The 10,370-nt window shown below is 36.3% G+C and overlaps 1 protein-coding gene and 1 pseudogene across 2 annotated transcripts; both read left to right on the top strand.

Moving 5' to 3' along the window:
• The first annotated feature begins 3,248 nt into the window (after positions 1-3,248).
• Positions 3,249-6,375, top strand: LOC132040431 (F-box protein PP2-B10-like). Of its 2 annotated transcripts, none has more exons than XM_059431071.1 (2): positions 3,249-3,414; positions 5,597-6,375. In XM_059431071.1, the coding sequence occupies exons 1-2, from the start codon at positions 3,335-3,337 to the stop codon at positions 5,997-5,999; spliced, it is 483 nt and encodes a 160-aa protein (XP_059287054.1). In that variant the 5' UTR covers positions 3,249-3,334; the 3' UTR covers positions 6,000-6,375. The 2 variants fall into 2 exon arrangements, with proteins under 2 accessions (XP_059287054.1, XP_059287052.1); XM_059431069.1 differs by lacking the exon at positions 3,249-3,414 and adding an exon at positions 5,309-5,503.
• Positions 6,376-8,010: 1,635 nt separating this feature from the next.
• Positions 8,011-10,029, top strand: LOC132040041 (F-box protein At2g02240-like; annotated as a pseudogene).
• Positions 10,030-10,370: the final 341 nt, after the last annotated feature.

Below are 10,370 nucleotides of genomic sequence, written 5' to 3' on the forward strand. Positions count from 1 at the left end.
TGCACGGATTGCCCTTCTTTGGGTGGTTTTTAAAACCCTCATATTTCATTTTTTTTCCCTTTTAAGGCCTTTGTCTTTCCTTCGCTTGGGGCTAACCCCCGGGTCTTTAATCCCCCGGATAAAATAAAAATTTTTCCAAGAAAAAAAAGCGGGGATTGAAAGAAAATTTCCTTAACTAAAGTTTGCCTTGCATACTTAGCCTTGGGAAATTTTTGTTAGAATACAAGAAAATTTGACTAATTATAAAAAAGAAACCCCAAATTTACGAGTGAATGTTGGGGAAGGGGCTGGTAGAAATCATGCGCTAGGGGGCCGGGGGAGTCGTTTTTCTCCAGGATTTCAAAAATTTAAAAAGGTAAATACCCCAAAGCCCGGGGTTCAACATCTATATATATACATAACAAAATAATTTATGAAAGGGGGAACGCGTGATCGTTGCGGACAACTGAGTTGTCAAAGAGGGAGGGAAGTTTTTTTTTCCGCAGGCGCATTAATATAAAAATAACAGAAACCCTAAAACATAAATAACTTAAAGCAACAACAAGTCTTCAAACAAAAGGGATTAGATTTTCAACCACTAAAACGACAATCCAAGTTTTTGGACCTTGATGTGAGATACCTTATTAATCGCAAAAAAATAAATGGGCTATATAAAATTTTAAATTTTTGGAGCACATGATTAATTATTAAAAAAAAAAAAGGGGAAAGAAAGAAAGAAAAAAAAAAAAAAAAAAGACCATTTTTAAAGCATTTTATCATTAAATTTTCTTTTATTTTTTTTTTTCCCAAAATTTTTTCATACCCTTTTTTTAAAGGGGATTTTAGTTCCGGGGCTCTCCCATCGGTTTCAAAGCTTGGTATTCTTTAGTCTTTTTCTTAAAAAGAAAAAACTCACTCCCGGCCCCCCAAAGTCCCCCCAGGTCCCCGTCCCGTCCCGTTCCCCCCCAAAAGGGCCCCACGTCCCCGTCCCGTCTCCCCGCCACCCTTTTTCCCATTAAACACGTTTTAAAAAGCTTGTATATTTTCCGCTATATAGACAAATTGAAAATTCTATAACTTTAATCAATAAATTTGAATGCTTGACTTAGAACTTCAGCTGGGACAATCAAGTAACAGTTTGAACCGAATACATCAAGAAATGGCGAAATTCTTTCGGGAGTTCTTCCCATGTTCCGGACTATTCTGCTTCGCCGAGTTGCATATCGGAAATTTTCCCACGCCGCCAAAAAGATGCCAGCAGATTCTACCGTATCGCGAATATTCATGTCTGACCACAAGGTATCCGACATCGTTTGGGAGAATTTTTCCGTCCGACATGCAAGACATTCAGACGTACTCTTTAATGGCTCTCTCCTTCCAAGAAACAACTTTACCTCAAATTCTCCGTGACTCTCCAATTCTCCTTGATTGAGGCAAACTGTATGATTTTTCTGGTTTCTTCGTGTCCTTTTTCTAATATTTTAACTCATCTTAGTTAACTGTGATATGGCAGTATAATAAGCCCATTAACTACCGTGTTTCAAATTGTGTGCCAATTGACTCTTAAAATTTATCCACCTTCATCTCCATCGTAAAGCCTCAAAAACTTCAAAACACAAATAGATAGAAGGAATAAAGACAAAGAAGAAGAAAGAGAAAGGAAAAGAAGGTGAAAAGAAAATAGAAAGAAAAAGAGTAGGTCGAGAGAACTGAAAGGGCCAAAATTGCCCCTAAACTGTACAAAATAGAACACTTTTAATCTTTTCCTTAGTAATTTTCGGATTTTTCACTATTGCCAAAATTGCCCCTAAACTGTACAAGATAGAACACTTTTAATCTTTTCCTTACCCCCGCTTTGATTTGTGGTTTCCTGATTCATTAATGTATAGTTTTCTAGGGAAAACCACAAGCCATTATCAGGTTTTAAAATTATTGCCTAGACATTGCCAGAACCCGTAGTCTTCATTCCATGGTTATATAACCATAAAAAGTCCCAATTTTGAAATTAGATTCGTGGTTTTTCCGTGGTTATGTATTTTATTTCTCCATTATACCCTCCACCCTCCACCATCCACCCCACCCCACCCCCACCCTACTAATTACCCCCCACCCCCACCCCCACCCCCACCGCCGCCCCACGCTACCACTTACCCCCACCCGCCCTACCACCCACCTCCACCCCCAACTACCCCACTCCTCCGCCACCTACCCCCCACCACCCCAACCACTACCCACTACCCCTCACCACCGCCCAACCCCTCCCCACAACAACTCACCCCCACCCTCATCCCACACTACCCACCCTACCCACTACCCCTCACCGCCACCCAACCCCACCCCCACAACCACACTCACCCCTAACCTACTACCCACTACCCCCACTCTCATCTCACAATCACCAACCTCACACCACCCACCCCCTCCCCACCCACTACCTACTTATTTTTTAAAGTTCCTATTTTATTCTTTACCTCGAGTTTTATTAATATATATAAATTATTTCTAATTAAGAGTTAAGCGATATTTTTAGTAAACTTACAAGTTACAAGATCCTATACAAATAAACCAAATAATATAAATGTTATTAAACTACAACAAACGACATAAATTTATCCAAACATTGTATTCATTAATACAAGATAATATAATACAACACCATACTATACCATACCATAATCGCACATTAATGAACCACAGGAAACAACCATCCAAACAGAGGGTTAGTAATTTTCGGATTTTTCACTGTTTCTTTTCAAGATTATGTTACCTCAAAAGGCAATTGTGATTCTAAAAGAAAATATACAAGGGCAAATGTCTGGCACTTTTGTAACGGGAGGGCAAAGAAAGGCTCAATTATTAACGGAGAGCAAATGTATACCTAGATATTGACGTTTAAAAGGAAAAGTTGATACATGAAGATTAGGCAGCTACCATAGTTGTATTGGGGTGCACAGATTTACCTTTAAGGCACTGACTTGTATTCGATTCCTACCCAGTATTTATCAAAAAAAAAAAAAAAAGGGGACATTTTTGTAGTCTCGGGCAAATTATTATTCTTTTGTTTTTATCTTTAGTTTGGAGAGTTACACGCCAAATTTTGTAGCAATTAACTCTGCGAATGACATGTCTATGTTAAAGATAATTGGCCCCGCCGCTTTCAAATTAAATTAGCCCGCCCCGTGAGGTGTTGAGTGGTGTGGGTCTAGAGACTTCTATCACGTAGTTCTCTACATGGTCTAGGACCTTTTTTTTTTGTCCTTTTTGGTTTGTTTTTAATTGTTGAGGCATTGTGTCTGTGATTTGATATGTCAAATAGAATTTTTCACTGGATAAAAAGACTGGGAAGAAGTGTTTTATGGTAGCAGCAACAGAACTTGGCATTACATGGGGTGATACACCAGAGTATTGGGAATGGTTATCTCACCCGGACTCCAGGTTTTATATTTTCGCGGTTCCTTTCCATGTACTAAAAATTTTGATTCCTCGCATGTGAAAATTCGGGCTTTGTTACAGCCAATAACTTTGAAAATAGGGCCCTATTTATAAAGATAGAGGGATGAGCACATTATTTTTCTAGTTTCAAACTTGTGTATTAGTTGACCCTTGAAAATGCTTAGTTATCAAAACAAAATTCAATTTAGCATAATCTAATTGAAAACAGAACTACTTTCCAATGGAGTTAGCTGAAAGGAAGATTGCAGAAAGAAAAAACAAAAGGAAAAAAAAAATTAAAAAAAGAGTTGGATGAGAGAACTGAAATGAGCCAAAATTGCCCCTAAACTATACGGAATAGAACGCTTTTACCCTTTTGTGTAAGAACTTTTGGATCTTTTTTTTTTTTTTTAAGATTCTGTACTGAAAGGGAAAATATGATTCTATAAAAGAATAGTCGACTAATTGTCAATCCGAAGTGTATCAACTTTTCAGTTTAAAGGTTTTATTCTAGTTGTAACTGCATTATTTTCATGGATACAATAATATTCGACTAATTCTCAATGAAAAAGGCCCAATATCTATGATTGCGTACCGCGTAATGTGTGGAATCATTTTTTTGCGCGGATTGTCCTTTTTTGGGGGTGGTATTTAAATTTTTGCCTCATATTTAAGCGCTTTTAATTTTCGTCATATTTGTATCTTTAAGGTTTCGCTCGCTGGAAAAGGTGGACTTAATATACGAGGTTCTAGGTTCAATCCGTCAAAAGATAAAATAAAAAAATAATTTCGCAAGGTAGGGGGGAGTGTATGCCGAATCCCATACACTTCCTTAACTAAAAGTTGCCACTTGCGCATACTTATGCCTTGCTGTACAAACTTTAGCTTACGCCCATACATTTTACGTTTTTCCTTACGGCTATAGTTTAGTTATGTCTTATGAGGTACTTTGCCTTTATAACTAAAGTATGCCCATAGCGAACTTTTCCTTAAAGATACATTTTGCCTTATAAGGCAAACTTTGTTATGCCTTAAGGAAAAAGTTCCGTCTTACGGATACTTTTAGTTATGTTCGGGCACACTTTTAAGGCCTAACTAAAAGCTTATCTTTAAAAATAAAAAAAAAAAAAAAATATATGCCTACGCAAAGTCACGGGAAGATAATAAATTCAAACTCGCCTTTCGCGAATTTTTTTAAATTTTTTGACTGAGTTCGAAGAGAATAACCCTGAATCAATGGGCTTAGGACAAAATTTAAAGACCACAAATATGAGGGGCAAAATTTAAAAACTACCCCAAAAGAAGTAATTGAATTGCCCGTGTGGAATTGTGGGAGTCATGCCAAGGGGGCAGGGTCTGCCCGTGACAGGCCAAGCCCGGCCAGATACGAATAGCCCAATGACTGGCCTGCCCCATTCATAAGGGCTGTTAGGTGGTCTAGGCCCAGACCACCTTTCAGTTAGTTATTTTCATGAATACAAGAGAATTTGACTAATTATAAAATGAAGAAGGCCTGATGTTACGGATGTGTATTATGTATGGTGGAATGCGTGACTGGTTGTAGCTAATCATGTCAAGTGAGCGGGGTTGGCCCGTGACGAGCCCAATCAAACACATTAAGAATAGCCGAAGTAATTGCACGGTTTGCCCTTCAAATGGCTTTGTCAATTTTCGCTCTTCAAACTCAACTTACGTTGTCCATGCGCTATGCGCTTTTTAATTCGCTACAAGATAACTTCGCGATATTATGACGGCAGAATTTACGCCCTCTAAACACGTGAGTTGAATTTTAAAAATTAAACCCAGTTCATTTGAAGGGCAAAAAATTAAAGACCAATCCATTTGTTGGGAAAATCGTGCAATTACCAGTTACTAGTTTGGCCCATTCATAAGTGGTCTAGGACCTTTCTTGTCACTTTTGGTCTGTTTTTAATTCCTAATATTTTGTGTCTGTGATTTGATCTGTCATATAGAGCTTTTCACTAGATAAGAAGACAGGGAAGAAATGTTTTATGGTAGCAGCAAGGGAACTCGGTATTGCTTGGGGTAATACACCACAGTATTGGGAATGGTTATCTCACCCGGACTCCAGGTTTTATTTTTGCTCGTTTCTCCATGTACTATAAATTTTGAAAGAAATTACTTTATTAAATATAAGTATTGAGCAAGTGCAAAATTTTTGTAGATTCTCAGAAGTGGCTACACTCAAGTGGGTCTGTTGGCTTGATATCCGAGGCAAAATTGAAACTCAAATGTTGTCGAAAAGAACCAAATATGTTGCTTATCTAGTGTTCAAATTGGAAGATAGATACCATGGCCTTGGAAATGCTAATGCAGTTGTTAGATTTGTTGATTCTGAGACTGACAATGAAGCGGAGCAACGAGCTAGTGTTGTGCGTTTATCAGGACGAGGACCTAGAGCGACGCTGCCCTTGAGAAGAGATGATGGATGGATGGAAATAGAACTGGGAAACTTTTTCAACGATACAGCAGAAGACGGAGTTGTTGATGCGCGATTAATGGAGATTAGGCATCTTGGTGGAAAAAGTGGCCTCATTGTTCAAGGAATGGAGTTTCGTCCAGAATGAAGAAGAGAAGAATCCTTACTATGCCTTTTGTGATACTATTTATTTATGGTGCTATGTGGATAATACTTGCGCTCGCAGTATGCTGACAACCGGCATAAAATGAGCCAATTTAGAGTAAATTTCACCCGGCGGTTATCCAATTTTGGGTTTCTCTGTTATGAATGTGCCGCAGCCCACACTAACAACTATTGGGCCATGAAGTAATAGGGTCAAAAGGCTTTCACAAAGGTTGATTTGGGATTCAGGCCCATTTAGCAACTACTCGTTAAAAGGAGGATGAAGAGTTAGAATAGCAATTATGCGAAAATTGTTTAGTCTAAACTTAAAAGTCTGTTTCTCCTCATCTCCATTCTCATTATCTCTAATTCTCATCTCCTTCTTTCTATCCTTTGTATTTCAATCGGATTTCTTTTTTTTATTTCCAGAATCCCTATTGTATTGCTACTGTGTTTGGATTAATAAAATTTGTTAGCCGTGTTGAGAATTTGGTTGTTACATTCTCACACAAAAGTCACTTTTCTATTTTGTTTTTATCACATAAACGTCATCCGATTGTCAAGTTTATCTTACAAAAGTCACTTTTCTATTTTTTCTCAGGAAATAACTGATGATAAACTACAAAATTCTATTATTTTTATGAATAGTTTTGATAAGTACATACATCAGTTGAGGAATTTGAATGAACTTATCAGTCATTATACGAGACAATAAAGTCAAATGAAACACCAAAAATATTAAATTATAACAATTAAGAAACAATACAATCTACAAAAATATTATATCCACAAACGATAAAACACAATACAGTAAAATATAATACAAAATGACACATCAAAATTATAACAATACAAAGATAGAGTTTGTGTAGACGTAAGCTGATTGTGACATTCAACTAAAACTCATATGAGTTACTGAACAATCAAACCAAACTAAAAGACCAAATCAAATCGACATATATTTGATTTGGTATTGAACAAGAAAAAATCAAACAATCCGACATATGATGATCCTTGCTTGGAACCAGGAACTCCTATATGGTGCTAGGATGAATAGCTTGTTTGGCCAATTTCGAAATTTACTTATTTTTGTCAGAAGCTTTATCCATAAAAGTATTCTTAGAGAGTAACAATTCGTGCTTCACTCATCAATTTAACAAATATTTTTACCAATATTAGAATCGTAATTTGTGTAGTTCCATAAGTGCTTATGAGGGAAACCTTTTTTTTTTAGCTTCTAAAAATACTTTTGCTATTATTCCTTCATTCCATTTTTACTTGTCCTGTATACTAAATATAATCATTCCATTTTTACTTGTCTAGTTTGGAAAACCAAGAAATAATTTATCATTTCATATCTATGTTACCCTTATTATTAATTATTAGGTTGAAAAATTCAAGGAATTTTTAGTAGCTGCACAAATTTTAAAGTATGTTTTGTTGATTTCAATCATTAAATGACTTTAGTAATAATTAGAGGTGATATAGTTAAATTATTCTATTTTTAATTTTAATAATAAAAGATCGGTTAATACGTGACAAGTAAAAATGACGGAGGAGTAAATGATGCCGACGTCCAATTTAATCATCTTACTTTCCTTTATGGACTGTCCCAAAAAAAGTGTCTTTCTATATTTAGTAATTTTCAAATTTAAACATTCTACACGGTAAGTTTAAGATCGCAAGATTTAAAGAATTACACACATCTTTAATTTAAGACCATAAGATTCAAAAAAATTCATTTATTTCTTAAATTTCGTATCCAGTCAAATTAAGACACTTAAATTGAGGCGAAGGGAGTACTTATTTTTCCATTAAAAAATGATCAAATACTAACTTTTTAAAATAAGCACTTTTACTACTCGGAAACTTGGCCACACAGGCTAGAGATTTGATATTTTGGTTTTTGAGGAGGACTTCGTTTGATTTATTAGCTGTCCCATAAAACTTACTCGACAAGTTTCTAAAAGAGACTTTGGTTGACTTACCTGTCCCATTAAACACGTTTCAAAAGCTTGTATATTTTCCCCTATATAGACAGTACGAAAATTCAGCATCTTTAATCAATAAATTTGAATGCTTGACTTAGAATTTGAGCCAGGGACAATCCAGCAACCATTTCAACTGAATACATCAAGAGCCGATGAAATTCTTTTGGAGTTCTTCCCATGTTCCAGTGGACTATTTCCGGTTTCTGCCGGAAGGTTGTATATCGGAAATTCTCTCCTTAACGTCGCCAAAAGATGCTGCTAGATTTTCAGCTGTATCGCGAACATTCATGTCTGCTGCAGAATCCGACGTTGTCTGGGAGAAATTTTTTCCTTCTGATTATGATGATATTATCTCTAGATCAGACTCTTTAATGGTTTCTTCTTCCAAGAAACAACTTTACCTCAGCCTCGCTAACTCTCCAATTCTTCTTGATGGAGGCAAACTGGTATGATTTCTTTTTCTATTTTTTTTTTCGTCCTGTTTTGTGTTTGTTTTTTCATGAAATGTTTGTGTTTTCAATCCCTTGAGTAATTAAAATAATTTATTTTGGTCTTTGTAAAATCTGATTTAGCCTTAGGCCTTTGGTTTAGTGGTAAAATTGCAGACGTGATGTATAGTTGTATGTAGTTGGAGAAGAGTAGGAGGTGAACCATTATCCTGCCTAATTTTCAACTTGTATGTAGTTGACCCTCTTAAATTTCTCCGTTATGAAATAAAAAGAATTCCAATTAGTATGATTAAAATTAGGTTTTTAGGAAACGAACTTGAAATGTGCATTTGATCAACTAAAGGTTAGATGTGTGTGCCTAGACATCATTAGGACCACTGAGGCAAAGTTGTAAATGCGGTAAGCTGGGGTAGAAACCGCGACAGTTAAGAAATTGCAGTTCCAAATAAGAACTAGCCAATCCATGGGTATAACATTAGTTACAAAGATTGTACCTGGGAACCACCCCCAGGAGCGAAATCGGCACAAGGAAAGAGCAATAGATTGGACCAGCCTATCAAAACGAAACGTTCTTTTAGTAAATACAAGAATATTTGACTAATTAACAATGAAGAAGGGCCGAAGTAATTGCACGGTTTGCCCTTCAAATGGGCTGGTCTTCAATTCTTGCCCTTCAAACTCGAACTTGTTCTGCGCCATAAGCTTTTTTTAATTCGCCAAGATAACTTCATGATATTATGACAGTAACTTATTGCCCCCAAACATAAAGACCTGATTTGTACGCAAAAATTAAAGACCAGTTCATTTGAAGGGCAAAAATTAAAGACCAATCCAGTTGTTGGGAAAATCGTGCAATTACCAGTTACTAGTTTGGCCCATTCATAAGTGGTCTAGGACCTTTCTTGTCACTTTTGGTCTGTTTTTTAATTCCTCATATTTTGTGTCTGTGATTTGATCTGTCATATAGAGCTTTTCGCTAGATAAGAAGACGGGGAAGAAATGTTTATGGTAGCAGCAAGGGAACTCGGTATTGCTTGGGGTAATACACCACAGTATTGGGAATGGTTATCTCACCCGGACTCCAGGTTTTATTTTTGCTCGTTTCCTCTCCATGTACTATAAATTTTGAAAGAAATTACTTTATTAAATATAAGTATTGAGCAAGTGCAATATTTTTGTAGATTCTCAGAAGTGGCTACACTCAAGTGGGTCTGTTGGCTTGATATTCGAGGCAAAATTGAAACTCGAATGTTGTCGAAAAGAACCAAATATGTTGCTTATCTAGTGTTCAAATTGGAAGATAGATACCATGGCCTTGGAAATGCTAATGCAGTTGTTAGATTTGTTGATTCTGAGAGAGACAATGAAGCGGAGCAACGAGCTAGTGTTGTGCGTTTATCAGGACGAGGACCTAGAGCGACGCTGCCCTTGAGAAGAGATGATGGATGGATGGAAATAGAACTGGGAAACTTTTTCAACGATACAGCAGAAGACGGAGTTGTTGATGCGCGATTAATGGAGATTAGGCATCTTGGTGGAAAAAGTGGCCTCATTGTTCAAGGAATGGAGTTTCGTCCAGAATGAAGAAGAGAAGAATCCTTACTACGCCTTTTGTGATACTATTTATTTGGTTATCCAATTTTGAGTTTCTCACACAAAAGTCACTTTTCTATTATTATTTTTAATCACATAAAAGTCATCCGATTGTCAAATTTATCGCACAAAAGTCACTTCTTTATTTTTTCTAAGGACATAATTGATGGTAGACTACGAAATTCAATTATTTTTATGAGTAGTTTTGATAAGTACATACATCAGTTGAGGAATTTGAATAAACTTATTAGTCATTATACGAGACAATAAAGTCAAATGAAACACCAAAAATATTAAACTATAAGAAACAATACAATCTACACAAATATTATATCCACAAAC

This window comes from Lycium ferocissimum, chromosome 12 (genome assembly GCF_029784015.1).
Source record: "Lycium ferocissimum isolate CSIRO_LF1 chromosome 12, AGI_CSIRO_Lferr_CH_V1, whole genome shotgun sequence".
In the NCBI taxonomy this organism is placed as follows: Eukaryota; Viridiplantae; Streptophyta; class Magnoliopsida; order Solanales; family Solanaceae; genus Lycium; species Lycium ferocissimum.